The following is a 26,316-nucleotide window of genomic DNA, read 5'->3' on the forward strand; positions in this document are numbered from 1 at the left end:
TACGTTTAAAGCATCTTCATCAATAAGCATAGTTTCTAGAGTAACAGGACACAACCAGAACATTTTAATAACTTTTAAAGTAGCAGGTGATTCAACAGGAACAGGGTTGGAAACAACTTGGATTAAGAAATTAACCTTTCCCACAGAGGCAGAGAGAAATATGGAATGGTAATTCAGAAGACAAGGCTGAAGAGCAGTACGGAACTGTTGCCATCAGTTGTAGATACTAATTTAAGATGCCTGGACTGCAAACATCTAAACATCCTACTGGCTCAGAAAGGCATGGGGAGCTTCATTATCAAAAAAAGACAAAGTGGACCTGTGGAGACAACGGGAGGCGCTGGTCTGGGAGGGGGATGGCCTTGGGGAGGGAGGCCTGTCCTGAGGCAGATGTGGCACAGCTGGAAAGTGTCAGGTAGTGGAACCATCTGTACCTGCGAGGAAAACAGTGTCACTAACTCAAATTATGATGGGATTGATACCTTCTGGCTTTGATACCTTCTGTAAGGTGCTCTGAAGGCCCTATGGAACAGCGCACCAGGAAACAGACAAGCGACCCGGAGGTGTGGGAGGCAGCTGAGCATGAAAGAGAAGCTCATTCTCTTTTCATTCGCATGCATTGCAACAAGTTTTCGGAACAGTGTTCATCCAATGAATAATTCATGACAGTTAATTACCAGGACTATTATGTTCTATCAGCACCTAGTATCACAGGATATAATCAAGAATGGTCTTTGCTGTTGCTCTCAGTTGAAATCAAGTTCTATTTTCTCTATATGCACACAGGAGCAAAGAAATTACTCAGTAAAGTTAGAAATTAGACTGATCCGTCTTGCTGGAATTAGGTCTCTTGGTGACTTTAAGAACAGTTATACATATACAACAGAAAAAAAACTAAAAGAGGCAGCATGACCAAAGGAAAAAAAAGATATTTCTACCCTATTATATGCCATTTTATTCATCATACTTAACAAAGCTAAACCTGTACAAGTTTGTACATATTGCATTGAAAGGACGGTTCGCTAACTTAAAAAAAAAAAATGAACAAAACATCAGAAATGTTAAACCTATGCTCCCCTTTGCAATTTTTGTGCAGTCAATATATCAGCTCAAAGCTTTTGATAGATATGAAAAAACCTCAACAATGAAAACAACAGACCACAGTGTCCCCTTTCAGGCCATCTGCAACTGGTACGCAGCTTGTATCCATAGTAATCTCAAATGCAAAATTCAAATCCCGCTATATAGAAATGTGAAACTACAGTCATCAGTAAAGAACTAGGTGTTTAAACAGTAAAGATAAATTGGATCAAAACTACATATACAGTTAAAGACACAGATGAACATACATGACTGTTTAATTCGAGATCACATTTTTACATAGGAGAAATATTACATTCCAATCTACCAGTATGGCTTTTTCCATGAACAGGTGGGTGTTTTCAGATTCAAACATGAAAACTGTTAGTCACCTAAGAAAACTAGAAAATGCTAGTCATGTTAAGAAGAATTAACATCAAGAAATGGAAGTGAGATTTAAGTGAAGTTTGTAACATCAAGATAGACACCACTATGATTTAGTTTTGGAAGACATTTCACCTTCAATTTTATTATTTGTCACAACTGTGGCAGCATATTTCACCTGTGAACTTTCATCTTAGAATACTGAAAAATAAGGTGTCACATTTTTAATTCAATAGACTGAAATGCACCTGAGCAAAGCAAAATTAAAATTCAAAGACTAAAGAAAGCATCTAGATGAACTCAGTTTTGGCTTGTGGACATGCACAAAATTTCAAAAAATAAAATAAATAAACAGCTTTTGGCACTTATCCACAGTAAGCTGCAAGGTGATTTAATTGAGGATAGCTAATAAAAGTGATCAGCTCACAATGAAACTGTACAAGCCATTAGTTCACATTTAAACAATAAATCTGATTGCAGTTTTGAGCACAAAAACATAACTTAAAATCCTATTTCAAATTTGAAAAACTATATTGATTTTAAGTAGTTTAAATACATTCATTCCCAGTCAAAGTTTTACAGTAACTGATGATTTTCCACCACACACACAACCAAGTTATAAATCCCTGAAACATGGATTTATTATAGGAATACTGATAAAACCTTAACAGAGATACAAATGATACATCACATTGTGTCTTAGACCTTAACCGTAAGTACTTGACCACCTCGGATTGGTAGATGCATCACTCCTACTGTGAGACTCTAATACCATCCTCTAGGACCAACTGGTTTATATTGAATTCACAACAGTTTGCAGTTACCTAAAAAATATGATCTTTTTTTTAATCACACTATAAAATATTCATCTTCTAACCAGTATTTCAAAACTTTTGCAAAGAAAATTTCTCAGTGATAATGGGGACTAAACATACTAAGCAAGGAGAGCAACTGTAGTCAATTTGAGAAAGTCGTTTCAGTATCAGTGCCCCTGCAGAGATTTAGTACACAGCAGTACTTCCCTTGACATAAGCTCATTGGTGCATGTTTATCTGTGCATCTTAGGACCTTAGTCTAGCAGGAGATCTTGGGACTCTCCAAGTTAATCTCATTCTGGCACTAACTTTCTGTGGGGTAGGGCAATTTCCAAATGAAAGGCACTCTGTTGTGAGTGAAATCTGAATAATCAGCAATGCAAATGGACAGCTTGAAACATATTGAAGAGAACTGCTGTAGCCTACATGAGGCCAAGCAGAGATCTTCTAAATATCTCAACTTCCCTCCCACTCCCGCCCCCAATGCTTTTTTTCACCTGGGCGGAACTGAGCGAAGATTCAACTGCACTACCAGATGACTTGCAGAACAGCCCCTGGGCCACCACTGCCTTGCTTCCTGCAGCTCAAAGCAAGCAGGTAACCTGCAAGCGTGGTCCTCTTTAGTAGAACAAGAGCACAGGTACACACTACTAGTTTGTCCCTCTTATTATTATTTAATTTTTCCTCACAACTTTTTTTTTAACCCTTCCCTGTAAAAAAAAAAAAAAAAAAAGTCTTGAGAATAAAGTATTCCTTAGGGACAGGAAAACTTATGCTTGTTAGTCTGACTAAATGATGTGCAAAACAGAAGTCATTTCCCTGAGGCAAAGATCTTCAAGTCATGCCTAACTTACATTGTCTATTCTTATTTCAAGCTGTTGAAATATTTGGCACAATGAGGCCTTGATCATCGACTGGAGTCTCATGGCATCATCACAGTCTACATAATGCATTTACATAATCAAGTAGAAGTTACAAATGCTCCATTGTCTCATTCTGTTTCAGTTTCTCACATTTACTCATCACAACTCCTTGACTTTTCAAGGGCAGCATGTGGGCTCCTGGACAGGAAGGCAGAGTGACAAACTTCTACTGTATTCAAAGGTTGCTGTAAGTACTGAGAGCCTGAAAGGGCAATTGCAGTAGTTGTTGGACTCAATACATGAGTAACAAGGTACATGTTAATATAGCCTGTTATATACAGGCCAAAGGTAGGTGACTGAATAATCTCTTTTTGACTTACATTATGAAAAGCATACAGGGAGATAAAAAGTCGTGTTGTGAATGCTTCCAGTCTAAAACATATAAGAAGCAAAGCCTGAAACCAAGTCTTTCCGGCTTTCCCTTTTAAAATATAAATTGCACTTTTTATACAAAGCAATCTGAAGTCTAAACTGTAGTAAAAATTTGAAGCTGCCTCACTGTACCAGAGTATCTGTTGTTCATCATCTGAAGCACAGGCAATCAGTTTTCATTCTGCACACAGAGCCATACGCTCTACACCTTTCTTCTTTAAAAGGGCCTGCCACTAAATGCCATGCCACTGGGTGCGTACTGAACCAAAAAGAGAAAAATAACAGTTTAAGGGCTTTATCTCCACAAGGAGCTGAAAACTGGGGCACAACCCATGTCCAATACTTAATATACAAATTAGCACACTCCCACCCAGGGCTTCAAAAATCAGTCATTCTTTCTCATGTTTGTCACACAATCATATCATCAGCAAGCAACAGTGCCAGTTAAGCATTTTTAAGGTCTTCAAAAATCCATAGCAAAGAGCACTTCTGAGAAAGATAATCTAAAGATTTGGTTTAAAAATAGACACCACACTCACATTCAAGGGACATTCTTCACTTTTAGGCCTTTGTCACAAATCTGAATCTTTATTGTTCTGAAATAAATGCTATAAACATAAGATTCAAAACAAGAACTCCAACTTTCAGTCTCAGAAGAGGTGTGGTTCAATGCCCATATCACATGTAACAAGAAAATTTCCTTAAAAAAGGAAAAAGAATTACTGTAAAGTCTTTCTTAAAAATGAAAATGCAATCCTTCGTTTTTCTCATTAGTTTGTGTACAGGTGGGCACCAAAAAAACTTTTGCATTTTCTTTTGAATTCTTGCTATGACGCTTGACGAACTTTTTGCCATTCAACAAATTCATCCAGAAGTACAGGCCCTGCAAATGCATGAAATGTGGAGTTATATTTGCTCAGGTATTACAAACACCTTTTCTTAAAGTACAAAGTTTAAAACTACTGGTCTAGGTAACAACCATGACAATCCTACGATCAAATACTTACGAAGACTCAAAGATGACTACGCTCATTTCAATCCAAGGGTGGTAAAAAGTGCACAAATAACGCTATATGGAGCTATGGAAAAAGGCTTTGCTGACATTTGAAAGGAGCACTGAACTGAACAGAAAGCATAAAAATAAGGTTATATTTTAAATCAGCAGAACTAATACTCTCTTCCTAAGGCTTTCAAAATTTCACAGAATTAGAACATGAACCAAACCAGGATGTCTAATCCAATTCAGTCACAGTATGATTGACTACCAGCCAGCTGTAGAGTTCAGCCGCAAGCGCCAGCAGCTCAGCTACTTTATAGTTAGTTTAACCAGAATTTACTATATATTAGTACAAAATGAGAGTATGCTGTTTATAATTCTATGTGCACATCTGTAGTTTCATGTGGCAAGCAGCTTCACTAGATCCTCAACTGGATACAAGTCAGCTCAAGTACACCATCATACCACTGATATTATACTACAATTAATATCTGCAGTTTGAAGATGGATGGGTATCAGGACAGTCTTTCTATGCATTGCTGGAAAAGAAATATTTACACTGTACAGTATCATTTCTGTTATGGATTTTTTAATGCAAATTCAAAATACTGAAATAATAGTTGAATAAGCAAAATGTTATGAATACTTACATGCACCATCTTCATCATAGTTGCTAAGATCTGCATGGACAGTTCTGCTGAACTCTAGCACATTGTACCACTGATCCTTGTTCATAACTCTATATTTCGATTGCTAGGGAAAATAATTTCAGGACATTAAAATGTCAAGTGACATTTGCTAATGCGGCACCTCATTTCCCATTTTTGTCATTATATCTTCAGTTTCCAACAAACAATTTAATGGGTAACAATGGCTACTATTTCCTTGGTTTTCCATCTCTTGAAAGACTACACAGCACGTATTTAATAGTTCTGAAACTCCATAAAATAGTTTCTTGAAAAAAATCAGAGGAAAATTGAAATACCAGGGAATCAGGAAGTCACCACTTCAAAGCTTCAAAAACTGGTAAATTTTTGTCATGCCCTGAAATGGGGCACACTTAGCTTAGATACATTTCCAGAAAGAACAATTACAAAAATCTTTTCTCCAGGGTACAATACAGAATGATTATAAGGACATCTACTTTGCAGCGGTAGTACCGATTTGAAGCCAGGGAATAGTTTCAAGCCCAGCACGCTCCACAGCCCAAACACGTCCACATTACTGACTAAGCCCCTTGGAGCTGAGCTGACCAAAATTTTCCAGAGACAGCCTGAGTTCAAGGCACCTACATACCGTATCTACACAAAATGAACTTGAAATTCAGCACACATGCAGCTGAAGAGACTACTGGGGCTCTATTACTCAATTTTAAATTTACCTTTATGGTTTAATTAAGAAGGAATTTTAATTGTTAATAAGAGAAGGGAGGGTGTGGCACAGGGATGAAGAAAAGATCTGTGATGCATGTAAGAACATCACTGTTTCACAAGCACAGAGAGCAAGGGGAGAAGAGCAATAAGGATAGATTCTTGAGCAAAACAACAGAAACCCTGAAATCTTTTCACAGAATGGCCCAACTACCGTGCCATCATTCAGAAAGTCAAGGAAACATTTACCTCCAGGTATTGATAAAATACTGAAAACAGTGGCCAAGTTCTTCCAAGCAGAAGAGCTAACATGGATTTTGCAGTATCAATATCAAGACTTCGCTGGTCTTTATCCTAAGGTTGAATAAAGAAAGCACAAAAAAACCCCTCAAGTACAAGTTCATTGAATAATTAAAAAAAAATAACTTCTCTAATATTCCAGTAGTCTTACCCTTGCAAAATCAAAGGCGTATCTGTAGATATTCTTAAAGGATGAAATGTCATTCAATTGTGACCGCAAGAAGTCAAATTTACTTTGTAATTTTTCTGTACAGTCACACCTTAAAGAAAAACAAATGGCATTAGAAATTCAAAACAAACCATTTGGACAAAGAAAAAATGTCAGCAAACATAAAAATTAAAATGACCAAAATACAATCAGATGTACAGGAATAATACTATAAAAATAACTTGGAGAACACTGAATATGCTCTACAGTTGCAGCTTGCTGATAAATGCCTGGCTTCTGTAAACAAGTTTTTTAAAAAAATGTATCAGCAACGTAATACAAAGTCTGTGCTCTACTTCTCAAATAGTAGTCTTCATATGCCATATTCTGCAATTTATATTCATACCCAGCACTATCTCACCTTTCAATCCCTGTGAACGTTTGGAGAAAACAGTATTCAGTGTACATTAAGGTGGTAAATCCAGCTGTAATTAAGGGCTTTATACCTCATCTCTTTGTAAAAACGCAAACCCTAAACACATACTTCAAAACTGAGCAGGCACTCTGCAAAACATGCTAGTCTGCTTGTGTTCCATGACTGGCAAATGTAAGTTCTGATAAGCCTATCACCTGGATTAATCAGTAGCTATTCAACTGAAAACCCACAGGCTGTAGGAGAATGTACAGTTCTGCTCACTGACAGGATAGCCCTTTCACAAAAATAACCTTTTGGCAGAACGAAGATCTCCATGTATCTGACTTACTAAGGACTTTGGCTTCCAATTAGAATACGGGTTAGGTTCATCAACAATGGCAGAGGAAACTATAATTTACACATGCTAATCCTCCAGGAAAGCCTCACTCAAAAGAACAGATGCTATACTATTTATTCATATGAAAGTGTCAGCTGTCACGATTAAAACACCAAAACCAACAACAGCAGAAACCAACAAACTCCACCTTGCCCTGTATTCTGCCTGACAGAAGCAATACTCTCAGGAACGCAGATGTACTTAGGTACTTCCTTTGGTTACGGGTCCCCCTTCTGGCAGCCTGCAGCCCAGAGAACACATCTGCATCTGCATCTTTAACAGCTGATGGATTCTGAAGCAGCACTGAGTCCCCACCAAGATGAGTGCTAAGTAAATAAAACTATTAGCTAATTCAGCTGCATATTCAGATGACAAGAGCTAATATATTTTGCAATAAACCACCCATTAGGTTGGAAGGAAATTTTATTAAAAAATAACCCAAACCCAACAGCTTTCTTTTTTCCTTCAGCCATCTAATTGCTCTACAAACCGTACTATTTAACCCTTAAAACAGTATTGTGTTATGCTATAAAGACATTTCATTTAATATTCATATCTATTTTTTTCTATGTTCAGACCCTCATATGCAATAACACTGTCCTCTACATTTGAGGATAGATCTACCTATTTAACACAAAACTAAACACTTATGCTGTTAGTATAGTAAAGATACAAACTACTTAAAGTGGGTTTACCACACATTTTGTCAAATATAATTTGACTGAGATGATTTACCATACCATGGATAAACACAAATTTCAGTATGTTTACATTTCTTCAAAATATTTTGTTAAAATGGTTCAAGTAATAATAAAACTGAGTACAGCATAGCATTCCTGTTATTGTCTACTGTACTACTTGCTGTATGTATTTTAATGCAGAAGGGATTCTTTTGAAAAAGTTGGTATGAATATGTGCAATTACTAAGCCTCAAGACTCCTGAGCTATTGCCAACCTATTTAAAACCAAGCAGATAAACAGATCACGCTCAAAGAGACAGGCATCACCCTCTGAGACCGAATGCTGGGACATCTTTCTGCTACAGCCATTTTAAGGCATTTCCACCCCGACCACTGATTTTCTTCACATTAGCGCAGCATGGAGCTGCCAAACTCCTCTTTCATAGGGAGACAGCTGCTTGTGTGGCTGTACCATAAACAAGATGACTTACGTCACCCATACTTAAAATAATCTTCCTAGCAGTATTTTAAGTTGGAACAACCTTCTAATCAGCACAAGTGAATTAACACCAAACTTCTGTATAGCGGCTAGAAAAAGACACTATTTATTGAACTGCCTTTACTATAACATAGCAATAAATAAGGTTACCTCAAGATCAATGAAGCTAGATGTTAGCTTACTACATTCTCTTCACATCCCTACCTCATATTTATAGCAAAACTTAGTATCACAAAGCAGTCCTATTTTGATTTCTACTGAGGCAGAGTTCATTTGAGGCATAGCTAACATGGACAGTGATGATTCAATAACTCCTACTCATCTTTTCAAATGTTTCATAATTATTCACATGATTGTCTTTTACTGAAAATAAAAATTAGTAAGATGTAGACAAACACTAAACTAAAAGCATTTAATGGTAGCTGTTTGAAGGTCTTTTAATCTATAGGAGTTCCTCTGCCATTTTCCAGCCCTCTAGATAGACAAAAGGAAGTTACATCCATCTAGCTCATCAACTCTCTTCAAGTATTTAAACGGCATCTTATGAAATTCAGGATCCATGTTGTAACTGGAGTATACAGAGATCCAAGGAAGTAACACCTTAAGAGAGCAACCCTCAGCAAGTTTATGGATGACACCAGGCTGAGTGGTGCAGTTGACACACCCAAGGGACAGGATGCCATCCAGGGTCATCTGGACAAGCTTGAGAATTGTGTCCACGCGAACCTCATGAGGTTCAACAAAGCCAAGTGCAAGGTCCCACATCTGGGTTGGGGCAACCCCCAGTATCAATACAGGCTGGGGGATGAAGGAATTGAGAGCAGCCCTGCTGAGAAGGACTTGGGGGTACTGGTGGATGAAAGACTGGACATGAGCCGGCAATGTGCGCTGGCAGCCCAGAAGGCCAATAGTATGTTGGGCTGCATAAAAAGAAGCATGCCCAGCAGGTCAAGGGAGGTGGTTCTGTCCCTCTGCTCCACTCTGGTGAGACCCCACCTGGAGTCTTGTGTCCAGCTCTGGAAAGACATGGACTTGTTAGAGAGGGGCCAGAGGAGGCCACCAAGATGATCAGAGGCTGGAACAGCTCTGCTATGAGGACAGGCTGAGAGAGTTGGGGTTGTTCAGCCTGGAGAAGAGAAGGCTTTGGGGAGCCCTTATTGCGGCCTTTCAGTACTTAAAAGGTGCCTGTAAGAAAGATGGGGACAGACTTTTTAGCAGGGCCTGCTGTGACAGGACAAGGGGTAATGGTTTTATACAAACAGAGGGGAGATTTATACTCAACATGAAGAAACATTTTTACAATGAGGGTGGTGAAACACTGGCCCAGGTTGCCCAGAGAGGTGGTAGATGCCCCATTCCTGAAGACATTCAAGGCCAGGCTGAACGGGGCTCTGAGCAACCTAGTCTGGTTGAAGATGGCACTGCTCATAGCAGGGGGTTGGACTAGATGAGATTTGAAGGTCCCTTCCAATCCAAACTGTTCTATGATTATACGACATCTTTTCCATGTCCTGACAATGCTACAGTTTTACTATGTCAATTGATTTACAGGTCTAGAGACCAAAAATTGCTTAGACATCAGTACTCATTGAATGCTACACTGGCATTAAAAAATATTTACACTATGCTTTGTGTTAGCCTCATAGATGTCAACACAAAGAAAGGCAATAACAAGCAAGAAGTTTGTTGGAAAAGCAGCTGATATTAGGTTACCATTAAAACCAATCCAAATACGTTTTTTTAAACTAACAATTCTGCAAACAACAGGTTACAAACCTGACTTTCCTGCCCCCCTCTCTCTCTCATGTGGCTTCTCTTGTCCCTACAGATGTGAGATTATGGCTTCATCTTTCTCTCAGTGGGAATCTGATTTCTCTCTCTCCCCTTTACCTGGCCACTCATTTTCAAAAGCTTAACTTTAATGTAAAATTCAGATGAAATTCTAAGGTTAAAAAAAAACAAACAAAACAGCAGACAGGGAGAAGTACTCAGATATTATAGCTTCTTACACTTCCTTACACAAAGAATTGTTTCTATTTACCTAGTTTAACCAGTGAGTTCTACGGAGTTCAATAAAATCATGAATTGTAATCCCACTTCCCTCATCTTCATTTTGTAATTAGATTTTTTTTCTTTATAGGTCTGTAAAGCCTACAATTGAAAAACACATAACTATGCTTCTCCTTTAGCTCAGATAAAGTCAAATGCTCAACTTAAGTTATTTACGCTCCAATGGCTTTAAAACAAATAAACCAGTAATTTCCTGAGGGCTACTCATTTCACTCTAAGGAGGTATCTAAAACACATGAAAGAAATTGCCCAGCAGTACTTATTGCTCTCTGCTGACTATGAAACGAGCTTCAGGTGTTTAATTTAGATTCAGGCACCTAGCTTTTATAAACACACACACACCTCCATAGATATATATATATATATATATATATCTACACACACACAAATATATAGGGCAGAATTCACACTACCAACATGATATATTAGAAACCTCACTTTCACAGTTTAAGTTGCTTAATTCTCATACGCTGTTACTTAGTGCTTGATCCACCTTAATTCTGACAGCGTTCACCTTATCACATATTTATTTTTCTCCTCCTCTCTAAAGAACAAATTTCATCAGCGTATCACAAAACCAGACACAAACAGAATGCCACCTCAAGACTCAGGCACCCTAATGTTGGCATCTAACTGTAGATTAGATTTAGGTATCTAAACTTTAGGTGTTGCCATTCAGAGAGGTCTGGTCAATCCACCCGAAAGAGCAATTCCGGTCACCAGTCACTAGGTCTTAGAGCAAACTGAATACCTCCCCAGGCTCCACAATGTTGACTAGATCTCCAAAGATTGCAGTAAGAGTTTATTTAAGAAATCCAGCTCTTGCATATAAACCACACATTTAGGTGTCTCACTCTGGAGTTGAATTCCACCCAACCCTGTTTATGCAATTACCTTATGCGACACTTCACACATTTTGCAATAAGGATTCTGTAATAGCAATCAGACTTAGCGCATTAAGAGCACTCTGGGCTTTGAATGCATTTTAAAGTAATTTTTTAATGCAAAAATAATAAAAAAGCCATGCAATAATGTAATAATACTCTACTGCTTTAAGTATGTGAAAATCTTTCTCCTTCAAAACTTCTGTCAAACCTTTCATGAGAAACTAAATACCCGCATCCCAGATGGAATCCCATAATATGATCCTCCCTTCCCAGTGAGCACAAACAGCACAAGTCTACAGATTTATTGCCTTTTTTTTAGGCCAACGAATTTTGAATTCCTTTACGTTAGTGCCACTGCTTCATCCAGATGCTTAGTCTGCAGTCTGCTGTTACAGCATCCCAGGGGAAGCAAAACATACAGGGTAACCGGTTTAGGTTTAAGCAAGTGCTCTTGATCATAAGTCTGTTTATGTAAAAATGCACAGCAGCACCATATCTTCTGTCTTGCACACATTTAGCCTACAGCATAAACAGCTCTGTTCTTAAAAGAACCAGAAGATTCCTAATCACAGCAGATTTTTAGAAAAAAATTCTACAATGTTGGCTCTGAAGGGATATCAGATTTCATACATCTTTGTACTTGCATTCTGCTACACTGGCTAACTCTACAGAGCTTCCATTTGGACATAAAAATTAAGTACTTCAGAGAAGCGGCCAAATTATACCCATTCATTGCATCTCAGAATTTATGCACCCAAATTGATTCTGGGGGCCATGTACCCAGAATTTAATCTCTGTTGTCCTAACTTTCAGGCAATTTAATCATTCCAGCTCTTACTAAATTTAAGAGCTTCCCATAGTCACAAAGCCATCAAGACATCTATCGGAAGCCTGATCCCAAATCAAATAAGATTTGCATAGGAGTCTGGCTAGAGTCACTTACTCCATAGTCTCAAATAACCAGAGGGTATCTGCCCAATACAACTTCCCAAACCAATTCACAAGGCAATCGTGCCAACTCCAAGGGTCAAATCAGCCCCTCTTCCCCATAATGCTAAAGCTGCAACAGGAGCTCCCTGACATGCTAAATATTTAATGCAGTGTCATAACTCACCCTTAAAACATTCATGTAAGTAGTTTAATGAAGAACGAACAAGAAGTGACAACTGAACTAAGCCTCACAAAAAGCTGATCAGTTTAATGAAAGAAACAACCTCTTCAGGCAGAGCATTAACTCATCAAAAATTCTTATGAACAGATGGAGTGAGAAGTTTATTTATAAACTGAAAAAGTGTTACTTAATCTAAGCATTAAGCATGGCTTCTGACTTGCATTTAATAAATAACAGTAGTAACCAAAATTATTATCAATGCAGTCCTAATCTATAAAGCTTGGAAATCAGTAAAAGTTTTCTAGAATACTAGTGCAGAGATATGTTTATGGGTATCTCCAGATCTACGTATTTGTGTCTACTAACTGGATTGATGTTGTAACATACTTTTGTAAGAAAAAGAAGCCACAAAAACCTGACTTATTAGGGTTAGACAAAATTTTATCATTTGAGTGAACTCATCAGATTCACAACTTGATGAACAACAGTAGCTGCTTCCAGTTGGTGACTAAGACCAGAGCTAAAAGCAAGAGTTTCTGTGTCTTATTGCCAAAGTACAAGAAATTGAGGATAAGAATAATCTATTGGTACAAACATAAAATTAGAACATTCTATTATATACTTAAAAATACTCTTACTGTAACGAGGTCATTCCTTTTAACCATTCTTCCTTGGTAAAAAATCCCATGCTTTCAGCCTCTAGTTTCCAGGCTAAAACTAACATAATAATCTAGGGGGAAGAAACAAGTGGATAGAAAGAAGTCAGTATGGAAAAAAAGGCTGATTTCTGGCTGTCCAAGAAGAAAACTCTAAGCGTTCAAACATTCTAGCAATTGTTGTACATGCTTACACTTTATATTTGTTACCATTTAATAATTCAGCTATGTGCAATCTTTCCCTTACTTTATTTTCAGAAATTGAAATTATTACTATAACAAACAAAAAACCCTCACACAGCAACCATGCATAATTGATGTAATCAGTTAAAATATCATAGAAGAGTTCCTAAAAGCAGGAAGATAATGTTTTGTTTCCAGAAATTAAGAGTTTTACACAGAACTTAACCTTATCCAATACCCCCTCTTTTAAAGCATTACGAGTACTGTACAAAAAACCTACATTTTCAGGCTCAACACCGATGTCTTCACAGAACTTTTCCATTCCTTCGGGCCCCACAACTTCATCGGGACCTTCAAAACCAAAAAGAAGCCAGACTGAAATCTCAGTCACATTCACTACTCACAAGGGTTATGCACAGCAAGAATTAGACTGTATTTCATACAAGTTAAGTTTAAAAACACATAAATGTTAGAACCATTATATCAACTGCAATGTTGAGACATGTATATGACATATGAAGTAACAATATGCATTAAAAGCAAAACTAAACCAGAACTTGTATATTGTGCACTGTCTCCCCAAAACAGCAGACATGTTATTGTAGTTTGTGTATGTGAGTTTTCATAAGATGCCATTGAGCTTCATAATGGCTCAACTCCAATAACTGTGGTGATCAATTGTTTTTAAGACAACTTGGGTACTGCTAGTCTGTGCTGAATTTACTCTACAAATAATATTCTTTAAAAAGTTATTTTATCAACAATAAAAACAATTCCATCTGAGCTATTATTACAGATATTACTCTCTCAATGGTGTTAACATTATGGGTTTGCATTAACACAGAAGAAAACAAATCTTCAAACGATGTAAGGTTAGTTTTATGATGCTAAGGAATATGACAATGACAACAATAAATCAGAATAATGCTAATCATGTTGGCTATGTCCAAAGCAGAAAAAGGTTTATAACTGCAATGAAAATAACTTGATTAGGACCACATAATCAGAGTTATGCTGCCACCTTTCCCTTTTAATATGAAGAAAGCCTCTAAAAAGCAGCAAAATAGCGTATTTAAAGAGCACATACAAACACACCCTACAATGCTTTGTTTCTCTGACCCTCCCTGGTTTCAGTTATTTTTGCTAAGCCTGTTCCAGAAAGGATTCCTATGGGGCAACCAGACATTATTAGAAGGCCTGTTGACATGTGATTTTAATGCATCTTGGATTATTATGTCACCACTGTTACTGTGAATATGAATCCATGTAAAAGGTAAAGGCTGTACCTTCCAAAACAACATGCCACCTTAAGATTTTTTTGGCAAATTTTGCTACTTATACATAGAATGAACAATCTTTTTATTTTCTCTTGAATCTTCAGCTGTCTGCACTTCCTCTGTATCTGACGCTGTTATTGTACACAGAATTCTTTATAAGAGTTTGGATAATGTACGTTGAATAATTACTCACTGTGAGATAAGAACATAGTCAATAAAAACTATTGAGAAGGGCTACTTTTACAGGAAAATAAAATGCAACTAGCATTTAAGATCATGAACCCCTGCCTCTTGAAAAATGTTGCAAAGAATGTTTTGCCTAGGTAAGCAAGGCAACACCCTGCCATCTGGTTTTGATAAGCCCTTACATAGCATATGTTAAAAAAATTACAAGTTTAAGTTATGAAGAGAAACATATACAAAGGTGCCCTGGTAATGACATGTATAAACCTGAATCAGGTTTTGGGCCTAGAAATCGTATGTATAATTCATATATATACATATATATATATATGTGCATATGTGTGTGCATGTGTATAGTTTTCTCTTTTAATGGAAACATTTAATCTCCTACACTGTGTTATTCCCCTGGAATTCTATTTTATGTAGGAACATGGCATATTCTGATTACTGGTTAATTATCAAAGTATAACCCCCTAAACTCAGTTCTTGACTCAACAACAAAGCCAAAATTTACAGGCCTTAAAAAAGTTAAAAGTATGTGCAGGTGTATTTATCACAAGAAAATTAGCTGAGAATTAGTATTTTCCTAAGAAAAGATGCCTCAAACCTAAACTAGAAAGCAGATGAAAACTAGAATAAGGACTAGTTCATTACTGTGGAAAGACTGCAACGAAAAGATCAGTTCTGATAAATACACTCAAACCAACTGCTGGCAAGTAAAGCATCAGCTCATTTCACACTGACAACTGTCCAACAATGCCTTTTAATCACCACTAGTTATGACAGACTTCAAGTAGTGACTAGACAAGAAAAGAAAGTTGGATAAATAAACATCTGTCTAAACTATTTCTCAATGTCCTGACTTCTGCTGTCCACTTCAAATCAAGAAGTAGATAATTCCGTACATCCTGGTTCAATACTGTACTGTCCAACACCAGTTTTTTTATTTTGAAGAATGCCATAGTAAGTTATAAAGCATAGAGAAAAGAAGAAAGAGTCAAAAAGAACAAATACTGAAGAGGCAATAGCAAAAACTATACTAATTCAAGTGCATGTTATAAGGAAGTTAACATGGACATATTTTTAATGTCTACATCAGCATTAAAAAAAAAACAAAATGCAAGTGATATTTGATGTATTCATTTGTTTTAAACAAAACCATATAGTTTTAAGTATTAATCTAATGCATATTACCTGCATATTCATAAAACCAAGCCAGGCACTTTTTGCTTGAAAAATGTTCCTCTCCACTTATTACTTTACCAGAGGCTTGTGATCTGCAATAGCTTATAGAAACACAAGGATAATAAGTGTTATTTTAATATGAGAAAAGGGAAATAATTTAAAAATAAATTCCAAATTGTTTATTATTAGTTCAAATTATTTAAACTGTTTCATGAAGTTACATCAAAAATGAAGCTGAATTTGTGAAAAGGCAACTTGTCTCCCATCCTGTTTCAACACCTGTTGGAACATAAAGTTACTCTGAAATACAACACTCTCATAACCCCATTCATTGCAACTATCATTAATACTTTTCCTGAAACTAAAAAGTACTGTTATCTTGTAGATATTAAACCAAAAAACCCACACATAGATAGTCAAAATATCACTACTCAGTAATTCAAATGCCTTATTATTTACTTATATTTATATATACAGGCATTTATAGTTAGGTCTCTAATAAGCAGCATGATCTTCAAGAGTGCTGAATATGCACAGATCCCATTTAGGTCAACAGGAGCTGCAGAGTTTGACATATTTAAAAGTCAGACTATTTATAGTTAAGCATCCAAATTTGGGAAGAAAACTCAGTCAATTTGTTTACATTAAACACGTAACTAAATATCTGTAATTCTATAGATGTTGGGCACACATGCCAGCATAGTAATATGCAATCCATGGTAAGACTAAAACTGCTCAGCACACACAGCTTCCCCTAGACTCTGTCTTCATTATGCTACACACAACCCAGTTTGCCTAGGAAGTGGATTTTCATAATACATCATTCTTTAAAAGAATACATAGAATATCTGACTTCTTCTAGTAAAAACACTGACCACATGAAAGCATCCTCAGTCAGTAAAAAGTTGTAGCACCTCTTCAATGCACACTCTTTTCTGATACAAGTTACAGACTTAGAAAAAGCTAAGATTATTTATAAAGATGAGGTGACAGTTAATCATATGAGTGGATTTAAAATTATGCAGCTCCTACATTGCAATTTTAAAATGAATACGTCAAGCAGGAAAAGAACAGTTCAGTTCTGAGAGGTGGTGAACAACTTTATCTCCCAGGTACCACTTTACACTTCACTGGAAAAGAAAGCAACACTCTCCAAGATGACACCTTATGTGCTAAAAGCTAAAATTAAAGATGCACTGCCATTAAAAACACAACTCTCTAGAAAGAAACAGAGCCACACAGTATGCTACAGTTATCCAGTATAACATGTACCCATTTGTAATCACTGTTTTTATTAAAGAATATTACCAATATATTACTACATAAGAATAACATATCAAAAATGCTCACGTATCTAACATATTATTATCAGCTAGTATGTATTTTCATTTACATCATAGTTTTTGCTCCAATAACTACTAGTTTCCTGTCGATTTTTTTTTTTTTTTTAATAAGGAGCATTCAAAAGATTTTTTTTAAGATAAAAGAAATTAAGATAATAGAATTTTGGTCAGCAGCATTCAAGAAAGATGAACTGAAACTACAACAGATGTACAGAAGAGCTATGATGAGCAGGGAAACTGAAAATCTGTATTACAACCCAGAAGAATGAGAAAACACAAGCGCTCGTTTCAAATACACTACGAGGCAGAACCATGAGGGAGGAGTGTTACAAAAAGCATAATGTAGGTACAAGAATGGTTATTAACCAGCTATGAATAAACTTAGACTGAACCTAAAAGAGTATTAATGACTGCAGAGAGTGAGCTCTGGAACAGTTCACCAAAATGAATAGTCATAGCAAAATAAAAACCTGGGTACTTCTAAGCTCAAGCTTGGTCAACCTGTGAGAAAGGCCATATGACACATTTTCTTGCAATAGCCATTCCCACAGTGTTGATTTCTCAAGTCCTTTGTATTCTTATGTCTTCAGGATGCTTGTCATAACCACTGGTTTATTGACCTACTTAAAAGTTCTAACAGATGAAGAAGGTATACAGTTACTTTAGGATAACCACACTGAAAGCTCTTGCTACACCACACTAATGATTTAACATTCTAATGGTATTTTTTGGGTATCATGACATAAGTAGTCTTCTTATAGCAGTCAATGAACAAGATGCTCAGACTCCTGTATTTATTAGAAAAACACTTCCTGATTTTGTTTTGGAGTGTGCTGACTGCTCCTTCCATCCCACTGAAACAGAAAAAAAAAAAAAAAAAGAAAAAAAGATAGGATTTTACGTAGACACTGAGTATCGGCAACCTCGACACGAGGAGATCTGGCTGCCCCCAGCAAAAGGTTAGAATGGATAGCGGAGCAAATGCTGGAACTGCCCCTGCAGGTAACAGCACAAGGCAGCACCAACGGGGAGCAGCTCCGCGGTGTTTCTGTCCTGAGTGCGAACCACCCAAACGCAGCCGCTCCAACCCGCCCGGCGAGCGACTGCGCCAGGTGGCGAGCCCAGCCCGGCCGGGCCCCACAGCGGCTCGGCGTGCCCACCGCCTCCGGGCACAGCCCGGCCCCGGGCACACGCGGTGCGGAGCGGGGCTGCCGCACGGCCGGGGCCGCCAGGACCCCCGCCCGCGGAGGGGCGGCCCATGGACACGGCCGTTCGCCCGGGACGTGACAGCGGCGGCCCAGCCCGGGCTGCCCCACACGCCGCTGCCCGCCGGGCGGCGCCGCGAGACGGTACCTGCCGAGTTTGCATTTCTTGAGGCCGGCGTCGTCCGCCGCCGCAGCCGCCGAGCCCGAGGACTTCCTCTTCTTCTTCACAGGCATCGTCCCGCCGCGGGCCGGGGGCCGCCCCGCTGCCGGGGCCCGCAGCCAAGGCCGCCCCGGGCTCGCCGCCCCCCGGCCGCCGCCGCTTCCCGACACCGGCGGTGAGGAGCTGAGAGGAGCCCCGTCCCGCTCTGCTCCGCCCCACCCCCGCCGGGCAGGCCCCGTCTCCGCACCGGTCCCAGAGGCGGGTGTCGCGCCCAGGGCGGGAGCGGGGAGCCGAGCGGTAGCTGCTGCTGAGGGAACGGCGAGCGACCCGGACGCACACAGCGCTGGGCAGGAAGTGACAGCACCGGCGGGGCGGCTCCGCCGCCGAGGCCACGCCTCCGAGAGGGTGGGGCGAGGCCGTGAGCCCCGCCCACGCGCTCGGCAGCCGGAGCTGCCCCCCGGCCCGTCCGGCGGGTTGGGCAGCGGGGATGGCTGCAGGGCCGCGGGGATGGCTGCAGGGCCACGGCTCCGAGGAGCCGGTGGCGGAAGGGACGGCAGGAGAACGGGGCAGCGCGTGTTCACTGTAAAATAAAACAGGGAGGCGCGAGCCATTCGCTGCCGGTGCCCGCGGAACGCCGCCGGTCCGGGGCTGCCCGCCAGGGCGCTCGGCGGGAGCTGCCGGGCCGTGTCCCGCCGGCAGCACTGGGGGCTGGCGGGAGGCTGTGCCGCTGCGAGCGTGCCGGGTAGCGAGCGGCGGGCGGTGGCGGCACAGCCCGTGTCCGCGTTAAGGAGCAGCTGCCGGGGCAAACGGAGATGTTTTCACCGCACAGACCCGCTGCGCTGGGAGCCCCGGCGGGGAGCCTTGGCCGCTCGATGGGCCCGTGCTGCCCGGAGCCACATGCACCCGCTGCCAAGGGCGGATCCGCCGCGGTCTGCGCCAGCCGGTCCCCGCAGGGCTCCCGGCGCGACACATAACGCGATCACGATTTATCGTGGTTCAGATTTATTCTACATTAGTTGTTGGTATCGCTCATCGCGGTTGTCCCACGCAGCCGGGCGCGGAGCCGGTGCTGTGGGTGGATGTCCATGGGACACGTCCCTCCCGGCTGCCCGCTGCTGCTGGCGGAGCCCGGAGCGCTCGCCCACCGCTTCCCGGGGCCGCGCCCGCAACCGGGGCAGCCGCCCCCCACTGCCCCGCTGGTTCGGCAGCGGAAACTGCTGGGTAGCGGAGCGGGGAGGTGAGGGAAGAGCCCCCAGTAGCGCGGTGCCCGTGACACCGGGATGCGGCAGATAGCGGGAGAAACACTCCGGTACTTCCCGCCGAGAGGCAAGCAGGCAGCAGGTCGGGACGCCGCCGGGAGCACCCGAGCCCCGGGCAGGACCTGCCACCGTCCCCGCCTCAGGCGTCCCGGGCGGCCTGCAGGGGGCGTGCGCCGCCAGGGCACCTCCCCGCGCCACCCTCGCCCGGCTCACCCAGGCCGGCGTGCAGCCGATTGCCGAGCGCGTCAATCGCTGCCGTGTCCCCGCCGGCGGCCGTGGCGCAGCCCTTGCCCGTTGCCACCCGGACCGAGCTCGCGAGAGCTCCAGGGCCGCCATTTTCAGTCACCATAGCGACGGGTCCTGGCAACGCAGCGACGCCGGGAGGCCTCGCGCCTGGCCCTGTACCCCGGCGTGAGCCGCCGTCCCTCCCGCCGCCCGCCCTTGGGGTCTCCTCCCGTCAGCCCTCCGTGTTCTCCCGGCGGGTTGTGGATCCACCTCCGCCTTGATCCCGCCTGGCGGGCCCGCGTCCTTCCAGCATGGCCGGGGAGGGGGACAAGAGGAAGCGCTTTATCTCAGCCACGGCCGCCAACTACTTCGGGCTGGATCCGGCTGCGGGTCCTGCCGCCCTGGCCGCGGGTCTCTATGCCCGCCCGGAGCTGACCAGCTTCCTCGACGATGGCAACGAGTTCCTGCTTGTCGTGCAGCGCTTGGGCACGGAGCTCAGCGCCTCCAACAAGGTACGGGCTGTCCGGCCCCGTGTGCTGCGACCTGCGGGTCCCGCCTGCCCGCTCATCCCTGTGTGCGAGAGGGGGCAGAGCCTGGGGTCCGCCCAGCATCTGTGGTCATAAAACACTAATGTCTGGCTTGTGGGGCATCATCCTGCTGCAAATATCTGTGCTGGTGTCAGTGTCTGCTGCTAGAATTACTTTCCCAAGAGTCTGTGAAAACCACACGGTCAGCTGCGTGATGTATTTGCTAGTGAATTGTGCCCATGCTGACACGTAGCTTTAGCGTGATGTATGTTGCCGCTGTGTAACACAGCCTGGGGAGTGGCTCGGGATGGCTTGGAATGTCGCAGAGTGGCTTGGAATGGCTCGTCGTCTTGCTGCAAGTGCCCGGTGGGGTCTGATGTCCGGCTGGTTCCCGGGCAAGGATGCGTGCGGGTGACCAATGTGGCATTGCCAATGCCCGTGCAGGGAGTGTGGCGCAGCATGGGGCATGCTGGCTGATACCTGACAAGTCCAAAGGTGGGTGTTTGACTAAATCATGCATTTTGCAAATTGATGTCTCCAGCTGTGAATAAATCTGAGGTTTATTGTGTGAAATGTCCTGCTTTGAATGTTTGTGTTCAACGAGTGCAATCTGCTATGCGCTATTCCTGTGCCATCTGCTCTGGTGAACCTGCTTTCGCAGGTGGGTTGGACTAGATGATCTCCAGAGCTCCCTCCCAACCCCAACCATTCTGTGACTCTGTGATTCTGTGATTTTGTGAGTGGCTCGTCCAAGTGACACTGTGGGGTGTGATGTGTGTGAATGTCACTGTGTGATCGGGACACAGTGTAGTGCCTGCCACGCAGTGCTCATGAGCGCACAGGCAGACTGCGTGTGTCCTGTCATTCTGCTGTGAGACCACGGATGTAGCATCTCGTGTGTTCGTGATGGGGTTTTTGTGCACCGATGGGTAGTGTAATGAGTTGTTAACATGCAAACTGCTGTGTGGACCAGTAGCTTACCTCCTGGTGTAATCGTCCATGTAGTCTGTGAAGTTTAGTGCCTGCTGTGTTCATGCAACAACAAACATTTACGTGTTCCAGGTTTTGGGGTGTGCTACTGAGCCACTGTATGATACAGTGCATATGATACAGATCAGATGCATATAGAGGCTATAATGTGCATCTGTTTTACTAGTGAAACAATGTGTGTAGTTGTTGGACTAAGGACCGGATAAGAAAGTAAAATTGATACTGTCTGGTAAAATTGAAAGCTGTTTTTACTAGCCCTCTTTTAACAGAAAAAAAAAAGTTCACAGATATTCACAATTTAATAGAATTGGGGATTTCAGCTAATGTATCTTTTTGCTATTGTTTCATCAGATATTTAATAATGTTCTTTATTTTATCAATTCTCCTTGGCCACAAATATTTTCAATAATTGCTCTTATGGCAACTTTCGGAACTTTACTCATAAGTTGGACTGTGAAGGGAACAAGACTTGTATTACAACTTAAAATTTTCCTGTCCTTGAAAAGTCTATGAATTGCAGTAGAGTTGTGTATCTACAGACTCAGTAGGATAATACAGAATGTTTAGAAAAGTATTCCCAAAGTTATGTAGTGCAAAACTGCAAAAAAGAAAAAGAAGATGAGCTTTATGCTTAGTCTTCTCTAGGCACAAGATGGAGTTTCTGGTTTTCTCGCAGGAATTGGTAAGTGGAATTTTCAAAATCCAAATAGCTTAAGTAATTATGGTGTTTACAAGTATTTTATAATGAAAAGGCATTGGGTAGTTGATGTTGGAATTTATATTTTAGGTTCCTCTCAACTCAGGAATGGGTGTAATACATGTTTTGATTTTCTGGTCAAATCAGACACTACCAGAATGTTATTAGAGCCCCTGGGGAGTAATACAGTATTTTATATTTTTTTCTTAATGTAAATAATTTGTGTAAGTGGTGTTCATAGTTTAGTATAATATGCAGTCAATGACAATTTTATGAACAAAGCCTGTCTCCTTGGTTATTACAGATTGAAGCTACTGATTCAAAGAATAATGTGTTGGTGTTCTTTAAGCTGCGACCTGATGTAATTACAGAAGATAATCTTCATAGTAATATTCTTGTGTCATCTATGCTAGATTCACCAATTAACACCCTTTATCAAGCTGTCCGACAAGTTTTTGCACCAGTGTTACTGAAGGTGAGCAATTACTGATTTAAATATTCTGTGTTTATACTGAAACACTGAAATTCCATAGCATGTTAACTATTCTAAGATAAATATTTTATGTTCAAGAAATGAAATATTTTAGGAGCTTAAATAATTAATGATAGTTCTAATTTCTAAGTTAAAGAAGGTACTTTGCCTCCTATCAGTAATGAGGTAAAACATAGGCCTGACTAGAAATGTGGAATACACTGAGTGGTGGTTAATGGAGGCAACAGATCCTTACCTCATTTCCACCAGTAATTCCAGTCTTGTGTATTTTTCCTGTTTTAAATATTCTTATATTTTATCTTGGATGCAGAGATCAGTATCATGCAAACTATGGTTTCTGTAATATGTGGGAGATAGGTATGCTACAAATGTTCTTAGGCTTTTGCTTCTGTTCCATTAAAGGCTATATATTTCCTTGTGGATTTTTTGTCAGAAACGATAACCATGGCTGTATTTCATAAGCTGAACAAGCAGAATTTCAGCATTTAAATTTTAAAATTTTCTTGTATGTCACCACATTACTAAAATGATTTTAGAAAAACACAACAAGTTTTAGTATTTGATTCTAGCAATTTCCAGATTCTGCTATAGAGGTAGATTCCAAATTATTTAAGTTAAGATAATTAATTAACAAACAATTTTGAACACATTTTCAGAGTACTTTGATAAATCAAACAATAAACGTTTGATTTTTTTATAAAAATAAATTGCACAGTATTGTTCTGATTTGAAAAGTGAAAAGAATAAGATGCTTTTCCTTGACTTTAAGAAAAATAACTTATTGTATTGTCCAACCATGTGATGGTGCAACACTATTGATCTGGTTTTGTTTTTTTCTTTGCACTGTTGATCTGGTTTTGTTTTTTTCTTTGTTTGTTTTTGTTTTTGTGGGTTTTTTTGTTTGTTTGTTTTGTTTTTGTTTTGTTTAGTTTTGTTTTTGAGATTAGTGGGAGGAAAATAGTAGTTGTTCTGTCATGTGAGTCACATTTTTTTGACATTTTCATTGCAGGATGAGAAATGGAGTAAAACATTTGATCCCAAACTCCAGAAACTTTTAAGTGAGCTTGAAGCTGGCTTGAGTACTGTTCTCAGAAGATCAGATCCTAATTACACAGGAAAAAAAATCAGTGAAGATGATGTGCGAGGTTTGTTTGCAGTTACATCTTTTATAATTAATTTTAAATTAGGAGTAAATCATTGATTTATAGGTTGAGTTTTTAGTCTTCATTATCCCAGTGACTGCAGAGTGTGACATTCAACAGGTTGCACTTAATAGATTGGAATCAGTGGTGATTAACTCTGTTGTATTGGTATGAACTTGATACTTCATCTAGTCGGAGTCAGAAGGTGAAGGGCAATTATAAAACAATATAATATAAATGTACTTTAGAAAGGATGTTCTGACTGAAAATATTTTGTGACCATTTGTATATTTTATATTTAAACATCTTCCATTCTTATTTGCAGCTATACTTACACCAACAGATGAATTTCAGTTGTGGACAGAATGTGCTCATCATGGAAGTAAATGGTGTAATAAAGAGAGAGCTTCCCATTTTAAGGACCTATTTGAGGACATTGCAAAAGTATGTTTTCTTTTCTATGGTCAGTGATACATTTAGTGATACACTTGTAGACTTAATAAAAACCATCATTCTTGTGAAATATATGTCAGTATCTGTACACTCTTTTCAAATATATTAATATGTAATCATAGAGTGGTTTGAGTTGGAAGGGACCTTAAATATTTTCTGGTTCCAATCCCCCTAGGGACACCTTCCACTAGACCAGGTTACTCAAAGCCCTGTCTAACCTGGACTTTAACACTTCCAGGGATGGGGCATCCACAACTTCTCTGAGCAACCTATTCCAGTGCCTTACCATGCTCGTAGTGAAGACTCTCTTATAGCTGATGTAACTCTACATTATTTCAATTTAAAACCATTACTCCTTTTCCTATCACTACATGCCCTTGTAAAATGTCCATCCCCAGCTTTCTTGTAGGTCCCCTTTAGGTACTGGAAGGCTGCTGTAAGGTCTCCCTGGAGCCTTCTTCAGGTTGAACAACCCCAGTTCTCTCAGCCTGTCCTCATAGGAGAGGTGCTCCATCCCTTTGATCATCTTTGTGATCAAAGGGATCCTCTAGATATGTTTCAACAGGTCCATGTCCCTCTTATGCTGGAGGCCCCAGAGCTGGATGCAGGACTCCAGGTGGGGTCTCACCAGAGCAGAGGATCAGATTCACCTCCCTCGACCTGCTGGTCACACTCCTTTTCATGCAGCCTGGCATACGATTGGTCTTCTGGGCTGCAAGTGCACATTGTGATTCATGTTGAGCTTCTCATCAACCAACACCCCCAAGCCCTTTTCCTCAGAGCTGCTCACCATCCATTCTCTGCCCAGCCAGAGTTTGTGCTTGGGACTATTTATTTATTTTAATTATATGAACTCTTTAGTTATTTTTTCTCAGGCAAAATTTTAGATAACATTTATGTAGTTTCTAGTGACAATAGTGACATTTATGTAGTTTCTAGTGACATTTACTTGGGAGCAGATTCGACCATTGAATCAGAAAGGCTGCTGTGGAAATACAGCAGTGTGCTACAGTTTGTGAACCAGAAATTGACAAATGAAATTATAAACAGGAAAAGTGAAAGTGCAGAGGATAATAATGAACTCTATAATGCAAAATTTTAGGCACCTGTAAAGCACTTGCTTGCATAGCTCTTCAGATATTAATACAATTTCAAATGAATAAACTTTCAGAAATGCTTGTGTTTTTTGATAGGATTATGCCATATTCTGTTAAGCAACAAAAACCGTGAAGTAGCTGTCAGCTGCAGAAAAGTATAAATGTTTCCACGGTGCTAGTTGAATTAAGGATATTTTTTTCTAGGATTATTACAACTTGGATAGTCTTTCATTATTTGAAGTTGTGGATTTGGTGGAGACTACCAGAGATACTCTTGATGCCGTGTGGAGACAAACAGAACATGATCCTTATCCACAGCCACGCATGCATAATCTGTTGGATGTCATAGGTAAAGCTTTGTGCAATCTTTATTAAATGAACTGTAGAGAAAGAGTAAAGTGAATCCTTGAGCACAGGCCTTGTTCCTCCTAAAGGCACTGGTGATAACCTGAATCCATTAATATTAATAGCCTTATAGTATCCAATAGTTCAGCCAGTTCTTCACACGTGATCGGGAAGATGACAGATAATACCACAATGGAGTTGTATACCTTTCAGCCTATGGATTGGATTTGTCTTGTTTCTGTTTGACTACTTGTCTTTTTCCTGGGGGAGAAAGTTTATTTACTTAAAAACCCCCATCTGAAAGTTGATTCGGTCTGTGTGGAGGTGAGAGCAGGACACACAGAGAGGTTCTTCTCTTGTTCTCACAGTCTGGCACAGGCCTAAGACAACGAGTTTACTGCTGCAGCCAGAGGTGTGTGTGTGGGAAGGCTGGCTGGGGGCAGGCAGC

General features: G+C 40.6%; 2 protein-coding genes across 4 annotated transcripts in view; one reads left to right on the forward strand and one right to left on the reverse strand.

Moving 5' to 3' along the window:
* Window positions 1–1,340: 1,340 nt before the first annotated feature.
* DCUN1D5 (defective in cullin neddylation 1 domain containing 5) lies at window positions 1,341–18,962 on the reverse strand. Its single transcript, XM_065047521.1, has 8 exons — window positions 18,629–18,962; window positions 15,942–16,033; window positions 13,568–13,638; window positions 13,087–13,178; window positions 6,393–6,501; window positions 6,191–6,295; window positions 5,222–5,324; window positions 1,341–4,457 (listed from the first exon to the last, which is right to left on the reverse strand). Exons 1-8 carry the CDS (start codon window positions 18,712–18,714, stop codon window positions 4,402–4,404), a joined length of 714 nt encoding a protein of 237 aa, XP_064903593.1. The 5' UTR covers window positions 18,715–18,962; the 3' UTR covers window positions 1,341–4,401.
* Window positions 18,963–20,251: 1,289 nt separating this feature from the next.
* Window positions 20,252–26,316, forward strand: part of DYNC2H1 (dynein cytoplasmic 2 heavy chain 1) — a 166,287-nt gene continuing 160,222 nt past the window's right edge. For 2 of the 3 annotated variants that reach the window (XM_065047277.1, XM_065047353.1), the window contains exons 1-5: window positions 20,252–20,636; window positions 22,643–22,813; window positions 23,841–23,976; window positions 24,299–24,417; window positions 25,728–25,872. In XM_065047277.1, the coding sequence (XP_064903349.1) occupies window positions 20,436–20,636; window positions 22,643–22,813; window positions 23,841–23,976; window positions 24,299–24,417; window positions 25,728–25,872 (772 nt within the window). In that variant the 5' untranslated portion in view covers window positions 20,252–20,435. Of the gene's footprint in view, window positions 20,637–21,017; window positions 21,147–22,642; window positions 22,814–23,840; window positions 23,977–24,298; window positions 24,418–25,727; window positions 25,873–26,316 lie in introns of those variants that run through there. The other variant, XM_065047417.1, reaches the window with a different exon arrangement.

Source organism: Columba livia, chromosome 1 (assembly GCF_036013475.1).
Source record: "Columba livia isolate bColLiv1 breed racing homer chromosome 1, bColLiv1.pat.W.v2, whole genome shotgun sequence".
NCBI lineage: Eukaryota > Metazoa > Chordata > Aves > Columbiformes > Columbidae > Columba > Columba livia.